The sequence below is a fragment of the Danio rerio genome, chromosome 23 (assembly GCF_049306965.1).
Source record: "Danio rerio strain Tuebingen ecotype United States chromosome 23, GRCz12tu, whole genome shotgun sequence".
Lineage (NCBI taxonomy): Eukaryota > Metazoa > Chordata > Actinopteri > Cypriniformes > Danionidae > Danio > Danio rerio.
The window spans coordinates 765,784-792,932 of record NC_133198.1 but is presented as its reverse complement, the minus strand read 5'-3'; the positions used below and the strand labels follow the sequence as shown (position 1 = coordinate 792,932).

Sequence of the window (27,149 nt, the reverse complement as noted above, 5' to 3'; positions counted from 1 at the left end):
TCCTTTTGACATTCTCATCACTGTAAGTCACTTTACTGTAATTACTGTACAACACAACAACACTGAGGCTCATTCTTAATGCATGATTTCATCTGCAGAACCTGAAATATATTTGCTCAGTGTGTTGTGCTGCTCTTCTCTTAAGAAACGTCCTCAAGTGGGCGTACTTGTTTGCAGGCATGTGATACTGGCGACTGTTTCTGTGAAATTTGTGGCTTCTTGTACGTTTCACTGCACTTTTCTTAAGAAACGTCCACAAGATGGCGCTGTTTTATGTTGTTTTGCTCCGCTTTCCTCAAGAAATGTTCACAGGCTGGTGTGTTTTTGTAAAGCAGATGTTTTGGATGCTGTGCGTTTTGACAGCTTTGTTAAAGATGCATGTTAGTTTGTGGATACTCCATATTGCCTCTCTCCAATGCAGTGGTTACTGGTTGTTCAGAACACAGTTGCATTACACACTGTAATGCCAAAACATTTGTTCATGTGCTGTACAGTGACTCCATCTCCAGCCCTGATGCACATGATGGACAAGCCCAGCTCCTGCAGCAAGTTCGAGAGCTACCAGAGGCCTGAAGGCTTCCCTGTGGGTACGTGAGAAACTGTTTACTGCTTTAAATGAGTGTGTTGTATTTGAGGAAATTGTCATTTATTCCAGTGATCCAAAGCTGAATTTTCAGTATCATTATAATCCTTCAGAAAGCATTATAATATGAATTCTGTCTAATTATTATCAATGTTGAAATCAGTAATCAATGATTTTCTGGATTCTTCAATGGATGGAAAACATCTCTCTCTTTCTGTGGCATCATGTCTGAAACTTCTGTATAGATCATTCTGAGGGATGTAAAGAAAAACAGTGCTCCTAACCTATTTCCCATTTTTAATTTCTACAGAGTACACAAAGAGCCACATATTGATAAACAATGCCACGATAGCTGTATTAATATTACAGTTATTGAATTGCCTCTTGTTACCGTTATGAAATTGTTTGATATCTAACAGGAAATGTTCATGGGCAAGTGACACATTGATGTATGTGTATATGTTTACACACATCTGTACAGATATCTTTATGAGGACTTGTTCTTTTATTAGCAATGCTTTTCTACTGTACAAACTGTATATTCTATAGCAAACCCTACCCTTAAACCCAACCCAGCATTCTCAAAAAACTTCATGCTGTGTAAACTTCAAGTCTCCAAATTAACAAACTTAAGGAATTACAAACAACACACACACACACACACACACACACACACACACACACACACACACACACACACACACACACACACACACAAAGGGTAAATGATCTGAATCAGATTACAGAGACGCAGAGCACAGATAAAAGATTGACATTTTATTTCTTCGCTGAATATCTGGTGCAAGGTGTACTGTAGATTAAATAAGGGAAAACGCTGAATAAATTCAAGATGTCTGTTGCATCATTGGACGCCTTAATGTTGGGAAGAAAACTTTTAAAACTGCTCTGCATGAGTTAAGAAAATGTGGCGACAGAACTGAAGCTAATTACATTGGATAATTAAATTGTATTTCAAGTAATCGTTTCTTTTCTCACTCTTCTTTGTCTGTTTTAGAGGTAGAAGTTCGGGCTCTCGCAAAGGAACGGCAAAAAAAGGACAACCACAACTTAAGTGAGTTACTTTTTTTGTTTTACAAGTGGTGGGAATCTTTATAGGGACTTCACCATCCAGTCCTGCTCTGATTCTGGGTGTCATGGTCTGATTCCAGAATGATTTGTCTTCTGCTCTGTCTTCTGCACTCTCTATATTTTATTAACGAAGTTAAGCAATTTCTATATGCTTTAAAGGGTTATCGAAGTCATTTTCAACTGATTTTAAAAAGTGTATGAATAAAAGTTTTGCAACACATCAATCTAAATTTTTTATATTGTATTAAATTTGTTTTATTTTTTCTGACTTGACACGGTACATACAGTTGAAGTCAGAATTATTTGCCCCCTTTCGATTTTTTTTCCTTTTTTTACTATTTCCCAAACGATGTTTAACAGAGCAACTAAATGTTCACAGTATGTCTGATAATATTTTTTCTTCTGGAGAAAGTCTGATTTGTTTTATTTCGGCTAGAATAAAAGCAGTTTTACATTTTTTTAAAAACATTTTGAGACAAAATTATTAGCCCCTTTAAGCTATTTTTTTTCGATAGTCTACAGCAAAACCACTGTTATAGAATAACTTGCCTAATTCCCCTAACCTGCCTAGTTACCCTAATTAACCTAGTGAAGCCTTTACATGTCACTTTAAGCTGTATAGAAGTGTCTTAAAAATATCAAGTAAAATATTATTTAAAGTCATCATGGCAAAGACAAAATTATTATTAATTGTTATTAGAAATAGGTTTTTAAAACTATTATGCTTAGAAATGTGCTGAAACAATCTTCCCTCCATAAAACAGAAATATAAAAAATAAACAGGGGGGCTAATAATTCAGGGGGGCTAATAATTCTGACTTCAACTGTACATTGACGTGCCTGTGAATTCTTCTTCTTATTTTTCTGTTTGTAGCTTGTGCTCATGCCTCCACAATCCGATTTAATTACAGAATCGATTCTGTAAAAAGAAATTTTAATAAATCAATTCATCGCAATTCTTAAAAAAAAAGATGAATCTTTCTCTCATAATTCTGAATCAATTCTTAAAAGCTCTGAATCATTCGAAATGCATCGATTTCTTTCTTCCACCTCTAGTTTTTACATAACAGTTTATAAAATCAATCAAAAATGATAATATTGTCTGCACCCCATAGACATTTCTGTTTAGACTGAATACTGTCAATGTGACTTTGTCTAATTTTGGGTAACGCTTTGAAATAGTGGTCTATTAGATAAAGTTTTTACTAATGAACAAACTATTATTAATACAATTATTGTATTCATTCATCTTTGTTAGCATTAGTTATTGCTATTTAGCTCATGTTAAGTCACTGTGCATCACTTTTCTAAGGGATTTAAACACAGTTGTGTGTCAGCAGTGTGTGAATATCTCCAGCCTCTAATGGTCAACATTAATTAACTCTACTTTTTTATAATCAGACTTGACAAAAACAGCCTGCAGAAACACTGTGACTGACATTCTCCCTTTGTACGCGTCATCAGGATGAAAGCCCCGCCCACTAGTGACCATCTCCAACAGCAGCCCTGAGTGAGAAGCAGCCGTCTGTCGTTAGAGTTTTGAATCTGCCACAGGCGTCTATAGCTCCGCCCTCTTCTGAAAAGAGCACAATCTCATTTGCATTTAAAGCGACAGTCACCAAAACACCACAATCAAGCCTGAAAGGGTCAGAGAGCTAGAGAACATTATTAGTGTGCTATTTTCAGCTCAAACCCAAACAAACACATACTAGAGACATCACAGATGTATTTTACATCTTATTAAAACGGCATAATAGGTCCCCTTTAACTAATGTTAACAAGCACAACTGTTGTTTTTAACTATGCTGTACAAAATTATTCATTGTTAGTAAATACATGAAGTGCAGTGTTCCTGAAATGTGTAACTCTGAGTGTGTAATGTTACCTACGTTTCATCTGTTTCAGTCGAGAGGCGACGGAGATTCAACATTAATGATCGAATCAAAGAACTGGGCACTCTGATTCCCAAATCAAACGACCCGTAAGCACAGTATTTTGTCGGATTAGCACACGAAGCAAAGACAAATACATGCTGTTATAGCTTCAGATGCACTGTGGTCAGCTGAGGTGCGTGTGTGTGCTCTCCTCAGGGACATGCGCTGGAACAAGGGCACGATTCTGAAGGCGTCGGTGGATTACATCAGGAAACTGCAGCGAGAGCAGCACCGCACTAAAGAGCTGGAGAACCGGCAAAAGAAGCTGGAGCACACAAACCGCAACCTCTTGCTCAGGATACAGGTCAGGGCAACAATACACACTTCTCATGGCTCGGGTTTTGGTTTTAGGGTCACGGTTTTCCTACAGTTATGAATATAAAATGCACTGTCGAAGAAAAATAATGTTCACGCAAATTACAATACAAAATGAATACAATACCGGACAGATAATACTAAAATAAACAGTGCTTTTCAGGTTTTACATATATTAACAGTACATAAACTGATAATATCATCAAATAACACTGTATACTGTATATAATCTTCCTTGTATAAAAGAAATAACAGTTAATCATTGAGCTACGGTAGCCTATATGGCCATTCAGTCAAGTGATTTCATTATCTTGAAGTTAGCTTGAAAGCGAAATGAAGCACTCAGTCAAGTGTCCCTTATTTTGTGCATTGGATTGCACTTTAATTAAAATACATTAAACAAACTCGATTAATGTAACCATTTAGCAGAAAACGACGTGTTTTACTATAGATTTTAGACCTAGGGCGCAGCCTTCTTGGAATGTCGCTGTGTCTGACGTAACGGGGTTGGTTGAGTTCCCTCAGCTGAACAGATACAGTGGAAGTAAAGGAGACTGTAAAGCCTAATTTAACCCAATGCTTGAAGTTATGGACATGGAGCTGCTGCAAAGACAAGCATCAGATGTGTGTCTAATATAAAAGTATACATTTATCTATTTTATTTTTATTCTTTTCCCTTTTAATTACCCATCATTTGATGCGCTTTGCTCCACTCACTATATTATGCTGCTTGACAGCCTGTCTGGGTTTCACCCATGATTGTAACAGAGTGAACACAGAGACTGGACAGCCCTAATTTCACCCAATGCATGAAGTTTTGGACGAGCATCACAGAGTTGCCTGCTCTGATGAGTCTCCATTTCTGCTGCCCCATTCGGATGCTCGGGGCAGAGTTTGGCCTCAACAACATGAAAGCATGGATCATCCTGCCTTGTATCATTCAGGCTGGTGGTGGTGGTGTAATGGTGTGGGGGAGATTTTCTTTGGGTCCATTAGTACCAATTGAGCATCAACGCCACAGCCTACCTGAGTATTGCTGCTGACCATGTCCATCCCTTTATGAGCACAGTGTCTCCATCTTCTGATGGCTACTTCCAGCAGGATAACGCAGCATGTCATAAAGCTCAATCATCTCAGACTGCTGAACATGACGATGAGTTCACTGTACTCAAATGGCCTCCACAGTCACCAGAGCTCAATCCAATAGAGCAGCTTTGGGATGTGGTGGAGATTGGCATCATGGATGTGCAGCCGACAAATCTGCAGCAACTCTGTGATGCTATCATGACAATATGGAGCAAAATCTCTGAGGAATATTTCCAGTAGCTTGTTGAATCTACGACATGCAGAGAATTAAGGCAGTTCTGAAGGCAAAAGGGGTCCAACCCGGTACTAGTAAGGTGTACCTAATAAACTGGCATATTCATTGCCATACTAAATCTCTCCGAGAGTTGTCATGATAGAAATAAGATGTTTTTACTTACTTACAATTTAACAGTAAAAATGAGAAATGTTAAATGTTAAGACAGCACAGTTTTATAGTCTGATGGCTTTGTAATCAATAAATGTGATTATAATGGAAGTCAATGGGGCAAAAACAGCCCACAACATAATGAAAGGGGAGTCAATTTGCCCAGAGTGTATCATTGATTTACGCTTTCAAAACATTTTCCCAAAATATGTGTTAAAATAAGATTTGTCATTGCAATTACTGAGAAAGTTGTGACGAAATTAAGACTCAAAATCAGCTCAAAGTGGATGAAAACGACCCAAAAGCACACAAAGATTCAGAAGTTCTGTAAGAGCACGTTTCTCAGTGTATGTGTGTTGTTGTGTGTGCAGGAGCTGGAGATTCAGGCTCGAGCTCACGGTCTGGCCATGGCTTCATCAGCTCTGTGTGCATCAGAACTCGCGGCGCGGGCCATCAAACAGGAGCCACTACTGGGCGACTGCAGTCAGGATATGTACACACACACCCACGCGCACCCGTCCTGCGCCGACATGAGCCGCTCAAGCACCCTGGACCTGAACAACGGCACTATCAGCTTCAGCGACACACACCTTTCAGACACACACGCCGCCAAACTGGACGACATCCTGATGGACGAAACACTGACGTCTGGAGCCACAAATGAGTCTCTTATCTCCGCCGGCTCCAACGAAAGCACGCACAAAGACAGCATGAACATGGAGGAGAACCAGCATGCTTGTTAGTGCCAACGGGGACAAAAAGGTGATAAAGAGGAAGCTGTTTTATTAAGTGCAAAGTAACATGGACCCTTTTCAGATTAGCGTGTTTCTCAGTGTTGAAGTGGTCATAGTTAACTCAGAATGAATAGGAGAGGACAACACACTTTTAATGCTGTGTTCACACCAGACGCGGAACGCGCGGATAAATTGCGATATTCGCGCGTAAATAGCCACGTGAACATTTGAGTCTACTCGATTCATTCGCGCGTCAAATCCGCTTCATTCGCACGTCTCAAATTCACTTCAGAACAGACGTGGATTCGCGTGATGGGCGGGACTGTAACTTCGTAGCTAAAATGCTAACATGGATTTTATGAAGAAAATAACAGTGTTTATGTGCTTTATGAAGGCTGAAAAACTGCTTCGATACGTTTAGGGTCGTGTCTGAGTCCACTAGATTCTTTAGAGGTGCATCCAGCTCTGTGAGCTCATCAACTAATCCTGAAACTGAACCTGGATGACGGAGGCTTTCAGCGGTGCCTCTGACTGAGCCCAGCCCAGTTTGATGACTTGTTGTCGGTGTCTGCTGGAGGATTTCCCCCTGGACACCATCAACAGGTTCTACGTCACAATCACGCCCCCACAAGAGCAAGCTCCTGATTGGTTAACGCGGCGCGAATGTCCGCTGAAGTTCAGATTTTCTCCAGCGATTCGCACGAATCGCATATTGAGCGAATCAAACGCGCAAAACGATCAATTCGCACCGCGTGTATCGCGCCGCAGGATGTCTATTCGCGCGTTTGCATTGACTTAACATGTAAATCACTCAAGCGTTTCGCGTCTGGTGTGAACGCAGCATTACAATTCTATTAGCTGAAATAATGAGGGAAAAACTCCAGGATGGTGTTATCCAGACTTTCAGAAAGAGGAAAACAATAGTGTAAGACTGATAACGGCAGCCGGAAGAGAGAATCATGTCAGATTTACTGTCCCACCTCCGTACACGCTGCATTAGAAATGCTTCACATAAGCGGTAATTCTTCATTTTTTTAAATTGATGCAAAGGTAATACAATACATTCATAAATATATATATAAACCTACAAAGATGTTTTCAAATCATACATTTTTAAAAATCGTGAGTTACTGATTAACACGTCTTGTGAAAAGGGTCCGTTATTTTATGTTTACACTCGTTTTTTTTTACTGTTTTTAACCTGTCCACCCAAATTGTGTCGTAATAATTGAGATGCGTGCATAATATCAAATAATCAAGGTCAGTATCCGATAGACAAAAAAAAAGTGTCTTTAGAATATAATCTAATCATCTTTGGGGTCATTAAAAAGTGCACTTGAATGGTGATTCTTTCGCTTGTACAGTAGCACGTCTGCGCACAGTTTAGACGAATATTTCGCTTTTTTATATTCATATATGTACATAGCTTTATATATCTCCTTGTAAAAAGGAACGCCTAAAGCATTACGCTTCCCATGAACATATTAATCAACAGCTAATATCTCAATGCATTTAGTAAACGCAAACCTCTGGAATATAAAGAGCAGCTATAGTTCAAATGTGAAAGAAATTTCAGTATTTACTCTCGTGTTGTTCTAAACTTTATTGAAAAATCATGTCAATGACATATCATAACGTTAGCCAGTTCATCAAAGATGATGTCACAAAAACATCCCAGTGATAATGGATTTAATTGTCACACGGGGTGCCAGCATTAACGCTTCCCATTCACTTTGAATAGATGACATCAGGCGTTGCTGAACTTCATTGTTCATCCGTCGGCGCCGCTTCAGAGGTGTTGCTCGCTGCAGAAGTTGAGACTAGCTCAACTTTTCAAGCGCCGACAGAAGCGTCAACCAATCAGATCGCTGTATGCAAATACACCAGCTCAGACAGTGGCCTATTGCTGGTTGAATTTCATTGGCTGACGCTGCTATGACGATCGCGTCAGCCCCAACTTCAGACACGCCTTCAGTCAAGCATTGACGCTGAAGCCTCCAGTGTATGGGGTGTTAAAGCGGCTGTATGTACATTTTTGACTCTCCTTAAGCATAACAATACCATCATATATTTACAGATGTTTCAGAAACATGCTCAGTGGACATATTCGTTCATCTGAAAAACAATGCTGAAGTCAGTTGTTCTGCTTTGAGAGTATCTTTGTTTTGGTCTCTATAAGCAGCCCACTGCCAGTTCAGCCAATTATATTTCAGCACTCCAGGTTGCCTTTGCGGAAAACATGCGTATTTCATTTCAATCCTCTATATATGTAAATGTGACCTCAGCAGCAACCCCCGAAATGAGTCGCAGATTTGTAAAGATTTGTCTACTTGGTGGTGTTTCTTGCAACTATTACAATATTACATGAACATTAGTTGATCAGATTTCAACATTAGTTTGGAGTCATCATCATTTTTGGAGTGGCAGTGTAAAAAAACCCGCTACATATTTTATATTTGGGCCGCAATGCCTAGTTCAACCACTAGGTGTCAATAACACATACTGCACCTTTAAGAGCATTCTCAATGTGCAATATTACGAACACTCATTATTTGCCAAACTTTGAAGTGCGAAAACACATTCTATGTGTTAATTGCTGATTAATTTCCGAAATAAATTTATTTAATAAATTTAACCCAATAATCGGCATCGAATTAGCAATCAAGAAATGTCTATATAAAGCACCTATACTTATACAGACTTACTGTACAACATGGCACTACCAAAACATTTAGTTATGATTGCGTGAATACAGTTGGGGCAACACGGTGGCTAAGGTAGCCTCACAGCAAGAAGGTTGCTAGTTCGAGTCCCAGCTGGGTCAGTTGGCTTTTTTGTGTGGAGTTTGCATGTTCTCCCCGTGTTGGCGTGGGTTTCCTCCGGGTGCTCCGGTTTCCCCCACAGTCCAAACACATGCGCTATAGGTGAATTGGGTAAGCTAAATTGTCCATAGTGTATGAGTGTGTATGGTTGTTTCCCAATACTGGGTTGCAGCTGGAAAGGCATCCACTACATAAAACATATGCTGGACAAGTTGGCGGTTCACATCGCTGTGGAGACCCCTGATGAATAAAGGGACTAAGCTGAAGGAAGATGATTGACTGAATGATGAACACAGGGTGTAATCTGCAGATTGTCCTGTTCTGTAGGCGTTCTCATAGCTTTACGTTAATAATTTTTAAAACTGCACTTGATTTTCAAGTGCTACTTGGATTACAATGCTTTTGCAGGACAGAACGCAACATTAAGATCCTATGATCATTTATACGTTTTATTTAAAGGCCATTCACAGTCGGGCCCAGGTTTCTAACAATATGAGAGTAAATACAAGATTGTTTTCATTTACCACACTGCTTTTCTTTCTTAGAGTTTAAGTCTTGTTTCTAGTCCACATATCTAAAAAATCAGCAACACAGTGGCGCAGTAGGTAGTGCTGTCGCCTCACAGCAAGAAAGTCGCTGGTTCGAGTCTCAGCTGGGTCAGTTGGTGTTTCTGAGTTTGCATGTTCTCCCTGCGTTCGCGTGGGTTTCCTCCGGTTGCTCCGGTTTCCCCCATAGTCCAAACACATGCGGTACAGGTGAATTGTCCATAGTGTATGAGTGTGAAGGAGTGTGTGTGGATGTTTCCCAGAGATGGGTTGCAGCTGGAAGGGCAGTCGCTGCGTGAAACATGTGCTGGATAAGTTGGCGGTTCATTCCGCTGTGGCGACCCTGGATTAAAAAAGTGACTAAAACGGAAACTGAATGAATGAATATCTAAAAAATCAAGCTCAAGAAGCATTTTCTAAATATATTAAGCTAATTAAGCTAAATATATTGGCTGCGTCCGAAACCGCCTACTACTCAGTAGTTACTGCATTTGAATTTAAACGTACTACTCAGCCGTTAGAAAAGTGCGTTCTATACAGTATGAATGTGAAAAGTATGAATGGAATTCAGACGTACTACATTCGCCATTTTGTCATGGTCACGTGACCTACCAGCGTCAGTTGCGTCGATCACTTCCATTCATGAATTCTCTCACGGGGCATCATGGGATAGCGCAGCGTGCATGGAATGCGCACTTCAGAATCTCGCCAGAAGTCATCCGGGTACTTCTCGCATACTGATTTTCGAATTCTATGAATTCAGACATACTAATCGGCTCGCATACTGATTTTAGCGTACTATATAGTATGGAAGTATGCGGTTTCGGACGCAGCCATTGTCTTGTTTTAAGTAAATAATAGCATACTATTAAGCAAAACAATCTTGTTTTGACATTGATTATTCTGCTTACCTCACTGGCAGATTATTTTGCTTGTTTAAGGAAAATCTCACTTCGTTTGGACTCATTATTTTTAAAAACGACAATATTTTTAGCTTGTCTATAAAACAGTTTAAGAATCTGTAGAAGTTTGGACTAAAAACAAGACAAAATCTCTAAGTAAAGAAAGAATTTAGCACAACTAATTTAATCATAACTCATTTGTAAATATTGCAAAATCTGTTGAGAGTCTGACATCGCTGAATCAAATCTTCCAGATGAAAAGCGCACAGAAACTGAAGAGCTCTGGATGAAGTATGTTTGCTATAGGGGCATCTGCCCTTAAATCATGTTTTATTTTCATTTACTAACCGAAGGCAGTATTCCTTTATTTATGTTTGAAGAAGGTCTTATCCATATGACCGAATGTGCAAAGCAATAAGCAATATTTATCAGAGACAAACCTTGCAGACAGAACCGTTCTCGAGGTCAAATGCCGTGCCTACAGTATACGATTATGCAAGCGCTCCTCACCTCATATGCATTTCTCACCCAGCGGATGTGTTTTCACACAGCGCACAGCACGAACTAATCCATAAGAATGTGAAATAACTTCTTAACACATCTTTAATGACTAAAGGAATAACGTGTCAATCTTCAGACTCCAGTGTATTACCCTTAAAACACATTTATAATTAGCATTTCCACATGTTTAGGAGATTAAGGAGAAAGATCTGGGATTTTTATTTATGTTTTATATTAGCGAAGACACTGGAAGAACGGTCATACCTTGAACATTTTAATACATATTTTACATTTTATTCTAACACTTGTGTTTTTTTATTAATAATAATTCCTACATGGTGTGTTTCTAATGATAATAATAATAATAATAAGCTGTTACTGTGTATTTCTACTGATGTTTGCCTTGACGTAGCATCCAGTTTGTGCCACTATTATGATCACGTAGGTACTATATTAAGTGTTGTTTGATAGAACTATGCAAAGGTAACGTTCAGATGTGTTGATGGGAAGATGTTAGTTTAGCTGTCTTAGTCAGATCACTGTCAAGTGCCTTACATTACAAACATGGTACTTCAAGCAATAGTTCGACGGAAATATGTGTCAGATATTTCCTTGTATTCGTGTTGATCCAAACCTGCAGATTATTTTTCTATCATGTCACACAATATTACGTTCACAATATGAGTTCTGTACAACTGAATGGAGACTGATGTTTACTTATACATATACAGTTGAAAACTATTCTATCTTCTGTGAAATTTACATTATTTTCCCAATATTTCCCAAGTGATGTTTCTCAGATTCAGGAGTTGTTCACAGTGTTTCCTCTAATATTTGTTCTTCTGGAGAAAGTCTTATTAGTTTTAATTGGGCTAGAATAAAAGCAGTTTTAAAGTCATGTTAAGCTCAATATTATTCACCCCTTCAGCAATATTAGTGTTGGATTGTCTCCAGAACAAACCACTGTTATACAATGACTTGCCTAATTACCCTAACTTTACCCTAATTACCCTAGTGAAGCCTTTACATGTCACTGTAAGCTGAACACTAGTGTCTTGAAGAATATCTAGTCTAATATTATGTGCTGTCATCATGATGAAGAGGAAATATATTAAAAATTTAGTGCTGAAAAAAATCTGTTAAACAGCATTTGGGAAATATTTGGAAAATAATACAAATGTCTGAATAATTTTACCTTTAACTGTATATAATGTACATAAAAACTCACTTTTTTTAACTGTTTTCTTAAAATTCAGAGTTTTAAATTCACAATTCTGACTATTGCAATTGCATGTTTACATGCTTTTTTTTTGCATGCATTCATCTGTTTTCTGCCTTTATTTCTACATAGGCAGTCGTAACTCTTAGGCCATGCCTACAGTAAATTCACATGGCTATTTTTATCAACAATTTATCCCGACTTCATCTGACAAGTGAAGTTTTATAAACTCATTTCGAGAGGAGCACGTGATATGGTTGATCGCGGCTTGTCCTTCATCTGTATTCAGCAATAATCCAATCAGATTGATTCAAGCCTACAATAAATAGACCAATTTCACCATACCGCAGTCACACTAGAGCAGGCGTGGCCAACCCTGTTCCTGGAGAGCCACCTTCCTGCAGATTTCAGCTGCTACCCATATCAAACACACCTGAACCCATTAATTAGGACCTGAACACCACGTGATAATTACAGGCAGGTGTGTTTGATACGGGCTGCAACTGAAATCTGCAGGAAGGTGGCTCTCCTGGAACAGGGTTGGCCACCCCTGCACTCGAGTTTGAGCATGCAAAATTCGTCGTATGTCATATGGAGCTGTAATAATATGTCAGGATTAAACATGATCAGTCATTAAAAGAGTGAGCGATTGGTCCATATTTTGAATTTCTGTACATAGAGGTCATGTTTTGATATTCGATTGTCCTCATGCAGTCACCTGAACGGATTTTGCAGCTTGAACTTTCCAAAACTGCAGAACGTGTCACACGAGCTTCCGTTTGCGGTCTGACAGATTCACATGCGTATGAATGGAAGTCTATGGGGTGAAAAGTCCAGTGTGACCGCAGCTTAATCTTCCCCCTTCCACCGCATCTCCTCCTTTACCAGGGGCAGCTCTGGAGACCTTCCTGATCTCAGACACCCCTCATATGCTAACTGACCAGGCGGGAGCTCTGGGCTCAATCATCTCCAAGCTCAGGGTTCTCTCTAGGGACAGCATGCCTAACCTGCTAAAAGCAATGTAAACTCTTGAAATGCATATTTAAAGACTTTTTAGCTCATGACTGGAAGATGTCAACTCAAAATATTCCTAAAACTCATAGGTTTGAAAGGAGAAGTCAATGTTGTGAGATTTGAATGCAGTCACATGAAAAAAAAGTCCATCTTTTGGGATAAAAAGTCACGCTTTTCATATTTATTCTGCAGCAGAAATGAGCTTCTCTAGTGAGCAACGTCACTGCAAAAACAAATGTTCTCACTTAAGAGTTTTTGTCTCGTTTCTAGTCCAAATATTTACAAGTTCTTAAATCAGGAAGCATTTTCTAGATGAGCAATACATGTAGTGTTGTTTTCAGAAATAATAAGTCAAAAGGAAGTGAGCTTCTCCTTAAAACACGCTAAATAATCTGACAGTGGGGGAAGAAATTTTGCTTTAAAATCAGATTATTTCACTAACCCAATTGGCAATCTACTTTTTTATTTATTGTGCAGCACGAATGAGCTTCCCTAGTTTGGATCAACATGTCAGCAAGGAAATGATTTTGTATAATTCACACAACCTATCATAAACTTTGCCTAGAAACTACTGAAAGTCGTCCTCTGAATGTAACGTTACAGTGTTGACTACTTAAAAGATGTTGCCAAATCCCGAGTGAAGTCTAAATATGCAGTGTAACTGTTCCGTATCTCTCATTGTGGATTTGGTTAGCAAAACTGGCTGTTGCAATTTCCTTTTCTGAGCAATAATTCAGACAATCAGGTAACAGGTTAAGCACAGGCTCCTGTACGAATGCATGTGTGACGTCAATGAAAGGTGATTTTCGGCTAAAGCGCTGTTATAAGAGTGTCTTGGCTCTAAAGATTGTTTTATTTGTTTCGTTTTCTTAAATACTTTTGTGTCTTATTATTGAAGCTTAACCAAACTTTATTTAAGGAAGGACTTACAACAGCTTGGTTGAATTTCCTTATGAAGCTTGTGAGTTCAAGACGTTGGGGTGAAGTTGGTTTTAAATTCGCACATTCAGACTTGTCAGAGAAGTATTAGTGCAGTCACACACCTGCCTGAGGTATCAAGACATCTGTGCTGCCCATTACATTACAAACCACAGGAGAGGGACAATTCTCCAGCAGGATAGCGCTCCTGCTCATACTCCAGCCTCCACATCAAAGCTCCTGAAAGCAGAGAGTGCTCCAGAATTGGCCAGCCCAGTCACCAGATATCAACATTATTAAGCTGATGAAGGAGGAGGTGTTAAATATGAACAAAGAGACTCTTGATGAACTCTGGGATCCTGCTGAAGGCTTTCTTCTTCATTCCAGATGACTTTATTAATCAGTGATGTGAGTCATGTCAGAGATGTATGGATGCAGTCCTCCAAGCTCATGATGGAGTCAGACACAATCTTCATTCTGTCTCCACTGCAGCAGGACTTTATATTCTATACTGGACATTATTTCTGTTCAGTGATGACACTTTAGTCTGAGCTGAGTAAGACCGCACTGTCCTCATCAAATCAGTCAACATCAAGACATGATCAGATTTATTGAACTCAAATAAGCAAAATCTAAAGGGCTTCGCGCCTTTCATATAAGACACTTCTGACACCAAATCATCAACTAATCACCAATGACTGTCAAAGTAGAACATTGCTGACAGTCGATGAAATAGTGCTAATGTTGTTTTGAACTCATTCTTCAGAGCCGATATTCAAAGTAATGTGGTAAACAATATAGGGAATGTGCAACCCAGGCTCATTCTGGAAACGTAGCCCTGCGGACATTTTTGGAGACTGTAAAATATGTCCCGGGAGGTATGTACTTGTATAGTTTTTGTTTTTGCGAATCCGCGAGTGGCCACTGTGCATGCTTTTTTGCGTTTCGAACACCTCTCGCGAGCGCGCGCCCATGCTTTTCTACACTGAAAAAAGTGTTGCATGCAAAACTGTTGCAAACAATTTATTTGTGTTGAATTTAAACAATCAAATTAAATTGAATAATGTTCAACTTAATGTGTTTGTTTAAATTCAACACAATTAAATTGTTTACAAACACTTTACATAATAAAATTGAGTAAATCCAAGGAATCATCTTTGAATAATTTTTTTCATTGTAGCATAAAAAGCCACCGGAGGCTGACTGACTGAATGACTGGACGGTTGACGCCACCCTCCTCCTGCTTCCCTAAACCCAAGTGACGATTTACTAAAGCCGTCCAGAAAAAGAAAACCCCTCGTCCGATTTTGACCGCGGATTTTACTGCATTCTCCCCCCGTTATGAACTCGTTCGCTTTATTTTTTGGATTCTGTTTTTTGTCTTACCTGATTTCTGAAACCGCTCTTCCCCAGACTCGAATACGGTCGTTACTGTGGCCGGCTCCTCCTCCAGGCCTCCGCTCTGCCGACGTAACACGACGATCTAACCGGACAAACTAGTTGCGGTGGGAAAGCCCTCCACACGGAGGTGAGCCGTCAGCTGGCGAGCGCGAAGAGGAGCGGTGCTGTAGCGTTCGCTTGACAAAACGAAATGCAGCCATACGTACCTCCGGCCTTTTAAATCGCGGTCTCTAGAAACGTCGGTGGGGCAACGCTTTCAAAATGAGCTTGGGTTGGGAATGTGTCACTATAATAATCTGTATTCTCCTTTTTAAATTCTTCTCTCCTATTTTATTAAAGTCTGAATGTGCGAATACGACTTCACCTCAATCTGGAACCTGTTGGGAAAAGTCACCTTTCAGTACAAGAGTTGTTTTTAGAGATTCCTAAAGCACTTTCTGAGGAAAGTTTGTAGCTTGACAAGTGTATTGGGAATGAAAATGTTACAAGACGTTGAAATAAAACTGAGTGGTTTTCACAACTCCTGGTGGTGTGTTTTATTTGGGTTCACATTCATTGGGTTGATACATTTGCATTTCCAGTATTACGGTTTCTCGCAGAGCTCTTCACTCCATTTCTTGAACACCTGACACACGACCATTTCTTCTATGTCATTGAAGATTCCTGTAGGAGATGAGAAAAACAATCAAACAAAAGGTCTTTGTTATGTACGTAACACTCGTTCCCTAAAGATGGAACAGAGACGCTTATGTTGAGTTGATCGACTAGGGGACTTGCTTAGAAGCACCAATCACTCTAATTTGTATAAAATCGGCCAATCAGGAGTAAAAAAGGCTGCTTGAGAGAGGAGCTCATCAGACTAATTACTGAAGAGCTGAACCTGCCTGCATTCAGCAATGGTGGATTCAGCTCCTGTGGCAGGGGGACATAAACATCTCTGTTCCCTCCTCCAGGGAAAGAGGGTTACGTACTGTAGGTAACCAAGACGTTCCCCCTCAGTCGATCACTAAAAGTTTATGTCAAGTTGATTGACTAGGGAGAAATATCTTGCGCACCTGAACCCGTTATGTGCTTTGGGGTGCCGAGTGCCAAGCGATTGGCATGAACACCAAAGCACCACTGAAGGCGTAACCATCCAACATCCCTAGCCCTTGTTACCTTACTAACCAATCATGCCTAGCAATTTCCTCTAGCGCTAATCCAGAACACAACAGTACATTCTGAAAGCGTGCCAGTCCTGAAGGGGAAGGACTCTGCGGAGATCACTGCTACCCTAATGGGGAGACCTGTGACAAGAGTTGCATATTGGATCACCCTAGGTAGGGGGAGCACTACGTATGGAAAGATAGTTTGTTTGGTAGATTACAGAGATTATAATAATAGTGAGAGCTGCGTTTGCCACTCTCATAGGGATTCTGTTAGCCCATTTTATACCAATTAGAGGGATTGGTGCTTTCAAGCTAAAGCTCTATCAGCTCAACATGAACTTGCAGTGATCGACTTAGGGAGAACTACTAGTGTCTCCTAAAATATTCAGCTGAAGTCAGAATAGAGAATCAGCACCTCTAAGTCCGAGGCCATGGTGCTCTAATGGAAAAAGGTGGTTTGCCAACTCCAGGTTGGAGGAAAGTCCTTACCCCAGGTGGAGGAGTTTAAGTATCTTGGGTTTTTGTTTACCAGTGAGGAAAGGACAGAACGTGAGACTGACAGGTGGATTGGTGCAGCGGCAGCAGTAATGCGGTCGATGTACCGCTCCGTTGTGGTAAAGGAGGAGCTGAGCCGAAGGGAAAAGCTCTCGATTTACCGGCCAATCTACATTTTTACTCTCACCTATGCTCATGAGCTTTGGGTCATGACCGAAAGGACAAGATCTCGAATACAAGTGGCCAAAATGAGTTTCCTTCTAAGGGTGGCAGGGCGCACTCTTATGGATAGTGTGAGGAGCTCTGACACCCGGAAGGAACTCGAAGTTGAGCCGCTGCTTCCAGAGAAGTCAGCTGAGGTGGCTCAGGCATCCAGATGCCTCTAGGACGCCTATACCTACGGAGGTTTTCCAAGCATGTCCTACCGGGAGGAGGTCTCGAGGAAGACCCAGGACATGCTAGAGGGAATTTGTCTCTCGGCTGGCCTGGGAACATCTCGGGATCCCCTCGAAGGAGCTGGAGGAAGTGTCTGGGGAAAGGGGAATCTGAGGTTCTCTCCTAAGACTGCTGCCCCACGACCCGACCCCGGAAAAGCGGCAGAAAAGGAATGAATGAATGAAGTCAGAATTATTATATTCTCAATTTTCTGTTTAATGGAGAGAAGATTTTTTTCAGCGCATTTCTAATCATAATAGTTGTAATATTTCTAATTGATTTATTTTCTCTTCATCATGATGACAGCACATAATATTAGACTAGATATTCTTCAAGACACTAGTGTTCAGCTTAAAGTGGCATGTAAAGGCTTCACTAGGGTAATTAGGGTAAAGTTAGGGTAATTAGGCATATATATATATACACACACACACACACACACACAAATTTGAACATACGTGCTTTCCCCAGCGCTGTGGGCAGAGGCATCCTCAGAGATCCAGCCGAGTGTTTGAGTCGGTCGTTCAGAGACTTCAGTATGAGCTCCAGACTGCAGTGTGAATGCCAGACGGGCAGATCCAGACTCTGCATACACACCACGATCCGCCGTTTGTCCTGTTCACTCAGAAAACCTCGTTCATGAGCCACGTACACCATAAAAGCCATATCGATGTTCACCGCCTCACCATGCAGAAGCGCTGGAAGAACCTTCTGTTTTAAAGAGAATAGACGATTATTAACTGGAGACTGCTGATCTGCACATTTATGAACCCTTTTCACAAGACACGTTTAATGGTCATCAGCATCTTAAAGTACACATGGAATTACCCTGAAGCTACCCATATTGATGTTGTTAGCTCACATTGCTAGTTTTTTTGCTGAGCAATTCATCTGCGCATGTCAGTAAGAACACATGTGCTGGGGCTGGAGGCGCGCCGTGGCAAACCGCCCGAACTTGCTCTACCCGTCTGTCATTTTTTACCCGCACAATCAAGTTCAAAACTGCCCAATTGGTTGGAAATATGCCCAATCTGGCAACACTGCACTGAAACACCAACTGACTCAGCCAGGACTAGAACCAGTGACCTTCTTGCTGTGAGACGGCAGTGTAAGTGAAATGCTAAATACAGTGAAGACTTTCACGGTGCTACATATGCTGGGCATGAATTATAAACGTGCTTGATTTAAAATTAATGTTGCTTTGAAAAGTGCTTGAAAACCCTGGAATCTGCTGTTGGTGAGTGTGGGAACCCTGCTGGTGGACAGTAAATCTGATTCTCTCTTCTGGCTGCCGCTATCAGTCTAACACTATTGTTTTCCTCTTTCTGAGGCCGCGTTTACACTAATGCATTTTAGTTTGAAGTTTTGACACGGTTACGCCATCCGTCCACACTACGCCAGAGTTTTCGAGCGCCGAAAGCGGATCGTTTTGGAAACGCTGGAGAGGCTGTTTTCATTCTGAAGCGCTGCTGCTGCGTCTCAGTGTGGATGAGGGAAAACGGAGACATCTGAAATAGGAGGCGGGGCTGCTGAGATTCGCTAGCTGATTGGGGCTTTTGTGTCATTGCGTATTCTTCCCTTATTCGTCAAGCCCCTATCACATGACTATAACACGTGGCTTTAACGCTACCGGGAGACAGCAGACCAGCCTTCACTGTAAACAACAACATGGACACAGAAATGGGAGCGTTGTTTGCACTATTGTCTGTTTTAGGCGCCATTGTGCAGTTATTCATTCGTTACGTTTAGTAACAACTCGACCTCGTCGTCTGTTCACAAAGATACCTCTCTTGCTTTCTTTGCCATCGCGTTCATTGTTCAACCGGCGTTTGTTGACTAACAATAACCAAATGCCGAGCGAGACACATGCTTCCTGTTTATACTCGAACACGATGCCCAGAGTGCGCGAATGGTCATGTGATATAAGTTTTTGGTGGTGTAGTGTGGACGGAGATATGTTCAGAGACGCTAGGTGAAACGCTAGTGTGGACGCGGATCATTTATGATCTAAAACATCGTTTTAAAACTAAACTGCACTAGTGTAAACGCAACCCGGGCTCATTGTAGTATTATATCCCCGCGGACATTTCTGCGGACCGCGATTTACGTCCCGGGAGGTACGTATACGAGCGTTTTTTGTTTTCGCGGATCCGCGAGAGGCCGCTGTGCTCGCTTTTTTGCGTCTCGGGCGCCTCTCGGGAGCGCGCCGTTCTCGCGCGAAACGCCGCCGGATCGGAAGACTCGGCCGCCCTCCTCTTCCTCCTCCTCCTCCTTCCCTAAACCCGAGCGACGGTTCGCAAAAGCCGTCCAGAAAAAAAAAAAAAAGCAAAAGCCCTCGTCTTCAATTTCGACCGCGTTTTCGGATCCCGCTGCGTTCTCGCCCTTATTTTTCGGATTCCGTTTTTCGTCTTACCTGATTTCCGGAACCGCTGTTCCCCGGACTCGATCCCGGTCGTCGTCCCTGCGGCCGGCTCCTCCTCCAGGGCCTCCGCTCCGCCGACGCAACGCTGTGAGCTAAGCGGACAAACTGGTTGCATCGGGAAAGCCCTCCACTCGGAGGCGAGCCGTCGGCCGGCGAGCGCGAAGAGGAGGGGCGGAGCGTTCGCTCGAAAAAAACGAAACGCAGCCTTACGTACCTCTGGCCACGTAAATCGCGGTCTCCAGAAACGTCCGCGGGGCTACGTTTCCAGAATGAGCTTGGGTTGTGTAAACGGGGCCTGAAAGTCTTGATTACACCATCCTGGAGTTAGGGTTAGGGTTAGGGATCAGCTAATAGGATTGTGGAATAATGATGTGTTGTTCTCTCCCATTCATTCTGAGTTACCTATGACCACTTCAACACTGAGAAACACACAAGTGCTATCAAGTGCTAATATAAGCGTGAACGCACCATCTCCAGCTCTGGACTGATGATATGTCCGAAATCCACCAGTCTGTCCAGCTCGTCCTCCCACAGATTCGGGGCTAGTTCCTCCAGCATGGACTCGATGGCCAGCCTGGTGCACACACTCGCTGCATCCGGACACACACTTTCTTGGGTTGTAGACGATGGCTGGAAACGGGAGTCCAACAAATGTCTGCCTTCTTTCTCCAGAAGTTCAAACAGCTCTTTGTGTTTCATCAGCGCCATCTGTTGGAGAGATGTAGAGTTGAAGTCAGAATTATTATACTCCTGAATTTTTCCCCCAATTTCTGTTTAGCGGAGAGCAGATTTATTCAACACATTTATAATCATTATAGTTTCAATAACTCATCTCTAATAACTGATTTATTTCATCTTCATCATGATGACAGCACATAATATTAGACTAGATATTCTTCAAGACACTAGTGTTCAGCTTACAGTGACATGTAAAGGCTTCACTAGGGTAATTAGGGTAAAGTTAGGGTAATTAGGCAAGTCATTGTATAACAGTGGTTTGTTCTGGAGACAATCCAACACTAATATTGCTGAAGGGGTGAATAATATTGAGCTTAACATGACTTTAACACTATTAAACACTGCTTTTATTCTAGCCCAAATAAAACTAATAAGACTTTCTCCAGAAGAACAAACATTAGAGGAAATACTGTGAACAACTCCTGAATCTGTTCAACATCACTTGGGAAATATTAGAAAAATATATATGCAAATTAACAGGAGGGCCAATACATTTGACTTTAAACGTAAATATTCCTCTGCTAATTATGTTTTTAGATTTCTACTCTGAAAAATCTTGGAAAAATCCTCTTGAACATGACAAATATCATTCCTCTATCTTTATCGCTGTAGTTGTGCTGTAAACTGCTATTCTTTAACATTGTTAACCATATTTACAACTATATCTTTAGGTTATTTTTAAAATATATTTATACACTTAAATGTAAGGGAAAAAAGATTTTCTGAATCTTATAGCTTCATACATTCTGGTATGAAAAGTGATGAATACTTTACTCATCATCAACACGATTTCTCCTATTTCGGTCACACCATCATCAAAATACACTTTTGTTTGTTGCAAACAAACGCCCTCTAGTGGCCAAAATCACACACTGTGCTTTTCATTTTTTTATTTTCTTGATACTCTAGATTCTTGAAGATTTCTATTCAACATAAGTTTGAATTGTTTTCACGTTTTATTCTATATATGAAATGCAGGTGTTATTTTTAAAGCTTTTACCTGTTTTTAAAATGTACTGTTATGAAGATTATCATGAACACAGTGAGTAAGAGTCATAATCTTTGCTGGTCAGAGAGCTTAATTCTATAATAATACAGAAGCTAATGAAAAATCATATTGTTTTTTTGATGTTGTTGTTGGGAAGCAGAATGATGCTAACTTACAGAATAGAGGCGTCACTGAAACATTCACTTCAGGATTTCTCTCATTTTGCTTCTTTCAGTCTTACTCTGTTCATACTATCATGATAATGAGTGTTGAACACTTTACCTCTTCATCAATATGATTAATGATGAAGACTACAACTCCCATGAGTCTAAACTCATCAAAATAAGCCTATGTTTGTTGCAAACAAACGCCCTCTAGTGGCCAAAATGACATACCGTGCCTTTCATTTCTTGAAGTAAGATTTCTATTCAACAAGTTTTAATTATGTTCATGCTTTATTCTCTGTTTTTTAGCTTTGTTTTAAAGCTTTATTTTTGTAAAGCTCTGTTCATACTACTATGATAATAAGTGTTGAAGACTTTCCGCATCATCAACATGATTTCTGCAGGATGACGATGAAGCCTACAACTCCCAGGATTCCACACTCATCAAAATATGCTTGTATTTGTTGCAAATCTAGTAGCCAAAATTACATACTGTGCCTTTAAGCTCTCTGAAAACTGACCAATAGCATGCTGTCCTCCATGCAGTAGGTGTACCTTCATCATCTCAGCCAACCCATTGGATATATGTCTGCGTGGTAAAGACTTTAGAAATGTCCGATCCAAAAGCGCCGCCACAGGAGGAACGTAAGAGCCGAGCTTATTTTTACAGTCCATAAAGTTGACTCCATTCTTTGCTCCAACACTAGCATCAATGTACGCCAGTAAAGTAGTGGGCACGCGTATATATGGAGTGCGTCTGCGATACAATGAAGCTGCCAAACCCACAACATCCAGACACACACCGCCTCCGATTGCAATAATAGGCTCCGTGCGGCGGTCGATCCCAAATTTGTGGATTTCCTCCAAAATTAAAGTCACCAGCGTCATGGATTTGTTCTGCTCAGTTGTGGGCAATGGAAGGATCCTGTACGTCACTTTTCTGGCGTCAAAATAGGCCTTGACTTGAGAGCCGTAGAGATTGTTTACGGCTTCGTCGATCACTATAAATCGCTTTATTTGTGTGCTGTTGTTCTGAAGGATCTGGCGTTCCTCAGGGCTGCTGATGTGGCCCAACAGTAGAGTGTCGTTTCTGACATCTAGAAGATTCTCAGACTGAATTACTCGATAGCTGAAGATGATTGGACTGACCACTGTCCATGTGACGCCTTCTTCTGTGTGAGATTCGTAACTGTGGAGACAAATTACACACTTTTTAAACTATATATTTATCTGTTATTCAGTTTGCATATTACTATATAATACACAGTATATAACACACACATCACTTAAACACAGCAAACATTTCACACCCCAAAGCCCGATCCACAATCAAAAGAAATCTAAAGGGAAATAATAATGACAACAACATTAAAATAAGTCAATGAATAAATAATATATAATAAAATAATAGGCAACACAGTGGCGCAAGAAGCAAGAAGGTCGGCTGGCTCAGTTGGCATTTCTGTGTGGAGTTTGCATGTTCTCCCTGCGTTCACGTGGGTTTCCTCCGGGTTCTCTGGTTTACCCCACAGTCCAAACACATGTGGTATAGGGGAATTGGGTAGGCTAAATTGCCCGTAGTGTATAAGAGGGAATGAGTGTGTGTGGATGTTTCCCAGAGATGGGTTGCAGCTAGAAGGGCATCCGCTGTGTAAAAAATATGCTGGATAAGTTGGTGGTTCATTCCGCTGTGGCGACCCCAGATTAATAAAGGAAATAAACAAATAAATAATAATAGGTGGCATAGTGGGCCGCAAAAAGGTCGCTGGTTCGAGCCTCGGCTGGGTCAGTTGGCATTTCTGTTCAGAGTATATATATATATATATATATATATAACATACCATAGTATACAGTCTAGCCAAAAATGTGGTACATGTGCTTTACACAATTTGTAACATTCATTTAATTATATTTGTATTAAAACGTTTTTTACACAATATTTTGTATAATTTATTTACATTTTGGCTAAAAATATATACATAAACTATATGCACATCTAAATATGTACACATGCTTTACATGTAATAATCAACACATTTTAAACCTAGTATTGTGTATAATGTGTTTACAAATATGGTGCATGTTCTTTACCGTTTGTATTATTTATGTATTTATTTATTTTAGCAGTATTTTGTGTAATTTGTTTACATTTCGGCTTCCAAAAATGGTAATTGATTTGTACACCATTTGTGATATTAAGTTTTTGGAGTACCATAATGTTTGATATAGCTACCTACATATAGAATCTGTATATTAGATACTCATGCTGTATGTTGTATGCAGCAGACCTTAAAGCTCAACACTTTTATTCTACTATCATCCTTTTAAAATTCAATCCAGTCAATAGTACAAGATCTCTGTGCTTGTTTCTAGTTTTTCCTTGGTTTTATTTGTTATTATCTGCAATTATTATTATATTGTGTAAATAAGAACTGGCTCTCGATTGACTTACCCTGTTAAATAAAAGTCATGTTAGCCCCCTTTGATTTTTGTTTTCTTTTTAAAATATTTCCCAAATGATGTTTAACAGAGCAAGGAAATTTTCACAGTATTTTTTATAATATTTTTTCTTCTGGAGAGTCTTTTTTAAAGACCACTATAAGGTCAATATTATTATCCCCTTACTTTTTCGATAGTCATTATACAAAAACTTGTATAATTTCCCTAACCTGCCTAATTACCCTAGTGAAGCCTTTACATGCCACTTTAAGCTGAACACTAGTGTCTTGAAGAATATCTAGTCTAATATTATGTGCTGTCATCATGGAGAAGAGAAAATAAATCAGTTATTAGAGATGAGTTATTAAAACTATCATGTTGAGAAATGTGTTGTAAAAACTTGCTCTGCGTTAAACAGAAATTAGGGGGAAAATAAACAGCGGGGCTTTTAGTTCAGTGGGGCTAATAATTCTGACTTTAACTGTATAAGAGAGAATTGAGTCTATTAAAGTGCACAGACACTAAACCTGCCCCACTAGACATACAGCACACACACACACACACACACACACACACACACACACACACACACACACACACACACACACGCACACACTCTCTCTCTGTGAACTTGACCTCATGCTTTCTACTGTAAGGTCGGCTCTTGAAATAGAAACACACTTTAACATGAAGCAAACAACTCACCACTGACTTTATAGTGAACTCATTCACAAATGAAAAATCATCACAATTCCCACTGCGAGATAGAAATGAAGTGTTAGCCTTTACTATATTTATTCCCTTTTTATTTTTGGTGCTAATTTATTTGTTTATTGATTTGTTTATGCTGCACTCAGCCAAGTCCAGGTTGAAACAGTAACACTGAGAACATCGAGAATCACTGTACGCTCCAGATGAGATATATCACCCTCCGAAGGGCACTTTGCAGTGAAAACGAACATGGTTTCATATTAAGGTGTCATTCATTCATTCATTTTCTTGTCGGCTTAGTCCCTTTATTAATCTGGGGTCGCCACAGCGGAATGAACCACCAACTTATCCAGTAAGTTTTTACGCAGCGGATGCCCTTCCAGCCGCAACCCATCTCTGGGAAACATCCACACACACATTCACACATACTTATACACCACGGACAATTTAGCCTACCCAATTCACCTATACCACATGTCTTTGGACTGAACGCAGGGAGAACATGCAAACTCCACAAAGAAACGCCAACTGAGCCGAGGATCAAACCAGCGACCTTCTTGCATTGAGGCAACAGCACTACCTACTGCGCCACTGCTTCACCCCTATTGAGGTGTCGTTCCAAAAAAAAAAAGTGCTGAAAACTGGCCCCTTCATAGGGCCCTTTGGATCTTGAAGAGTACAACTGATGGACACTTCAGGCACCCATGATTGTTTGCGCAGGGAAGATTTTTTTTGTTATTGCAATGTGTATAACGTGCCGTTCCCTTCGAACACACTCTTCTGCTCTGAGACACTATGTGCACCACACCACACACTTTGTTTGTTGACAAGTGCTCTGCGCTTTATTTGTCGCTATGCAACCATTGAGTCAGTTGCGTGTTGTGTGTGAGCGCTGCTGTTGATGTTGTCATAATTATAATATTCAAGATTTGTGAAGTCATACATCTCCAGAAAGCTCGAACCAGCAACCGCAAGTTTCCCCTCCATCTTTAATGTCTTCAAAGTCATCTTGACAACATAAGCTCGCCTCAACGGAAACCCCGCCTCTGCTTTCATTTGATTGGACAAAGAAAAAACAACCACACTCAGATTTCTTCAACTGCAGGTGCACCGAGCGCAACGGCTAAACCGTAAAGCACAGCAGGCTTAAATGAACCACCAACTTATCCAGTATATGTTTTACACAGCGGATGTCCTTCCAGCTGCAACCCAGTACTGGGAAACACTCATCCACACTCATTCACTATGATCAATGTAGTTGATCAGTTCCCCTATAGCGCATGTGTTTGGACTGTGGGGGAAACCGGAGCACCCGGAGGAAACCCAACACGGGGAGAACATGCAAACTCCACACAGTAATGCCAACTGACCCAGCCGGGACTCAAACTAGTGACCTTCTTGCTGTGAGGCTACAGTGCTAACCACTAATCCACCGTGTAACCATATATCAATACGCATAATTTTTCAGAAAGTGTCCATTGACTCACATCTTTGCGTCTGACAGTCGTCCTCCAGCGGGCATGCAGTCTGCTCTCCGCCTGCTCCACGTACAGTCAGAATGCTCCAATCTGAATTCAAGATCACTCATTTTGGACACACCGAAGTCAAACTTGTGCCAAGTGTAAAGCAGAAAGTGAAGCCGCGGCTGAGGTGACGGTGGAGGGAGGAACTGTAGGAGACTATAAATAGATCCGGAATGTACAGTAGAGGATGTGTTGGGATGGCATTGCACTGGTTCAGTTGTTGACTCACAGAAAGGTCGTTGATTCGAGTCTAATAAGTCTGGTTTACACTACTTGGCTTGATTTTGGCCCAATCTCACTCCTACTTTTTCCCGTCCCCCTTCCCTTGGACAAAGGCACTGCGCGCACACATAAACCGTGCGTGTCCTGATTGGTGATAACACGAGGAAACGGGGAGGCACAGGATTTACATGTTATTCCTCTAATTGCCTTATTAATTTTAATAGTGATGCAAACAGAGTGCATGTGTGTGTGTATTTCAGTGTAATGCCTTATCGTAGTGCCTTATCAGTACTTGTAAGTAGGACGAAAAAGGCATCTGAGTGAAGAGAGAAAAAGCTGAAGTTGTTCGCTTCCGTGGAGCTTTTATACCTCCCGGTCTGATGTCACACACAAACACGGTCCCGCCAATTAAATGA

The 27,149-nt window shown here is 40.7% G+C and overlaps 2 protein-coding genes across 7 annotated transcripts in view; one reads left to right on the top strand and one right to left on the bottom strand.

Moving 5' to 3' along the window:
• mitfb (melanocyte inducing transcription factor b) overlaps positions 1-15,968 on the top strand; it is a 61,273-nt gene extending 45,305 nt beyond the window's left edge. For 3 of the 5 annotated variants that reach the window (XM_073937950.1, XM_068216659.2, XM_021469718.3), the window contains 5 exons: positions 495-587; positions 1,599-1,655; positions 3,578-3,653; positions 3,763-3,910; positions 5,764-6,504. In XM_073937950.1, the coding sequence (XP_073794051.1) occupies positions 495-587; positions 1,599-1,655; positions 3,578-3,653; positions 3,763-3,910; positions 5,764-6,135 (746 nt within the window). In that variant the 3' untranslated portion in view covers positions 6,136-6,504. 5 annotated transcript variants of the gene reach the window in all.
• LOC100000365 (2-epi-5-epi-valiolone synthase) lies at positions 15,947-26,758 on the bottom strand. Of its 2 annotated transcripts, none has more exons than XM_009296559.5 (5): positions 26,476-26,758; positions 22,394-23,027; positions 20,417-20,656; positions 17,985-18,237; positions 15,947-16,111 (listed from the first exon to the last, which is right to left on the bottom strand). In XM_009296559.5, exons 1-5 carry the CDS (start codon positions 26,574-26,576, stop codon positions 16,032-16,034), a joined length of 1,308 nt encoding a protein of 435 aa, XP_009294834.2. In that variant the 5' UTR covers positions 26,577-26,758; the 3' UTR covers positions 15,947-16,031. The 2 variants fall into 2 exon arrangements, with proteins under 2 accessions (XP_009294834.2, XP_073795713.1); XM_073939612.1 differs by having other exon boundaries at positions 22,360-23,027; positions 26,476-26,629.
• Positions 26,759-27,149: the final 391 nt, after the last annotated feature.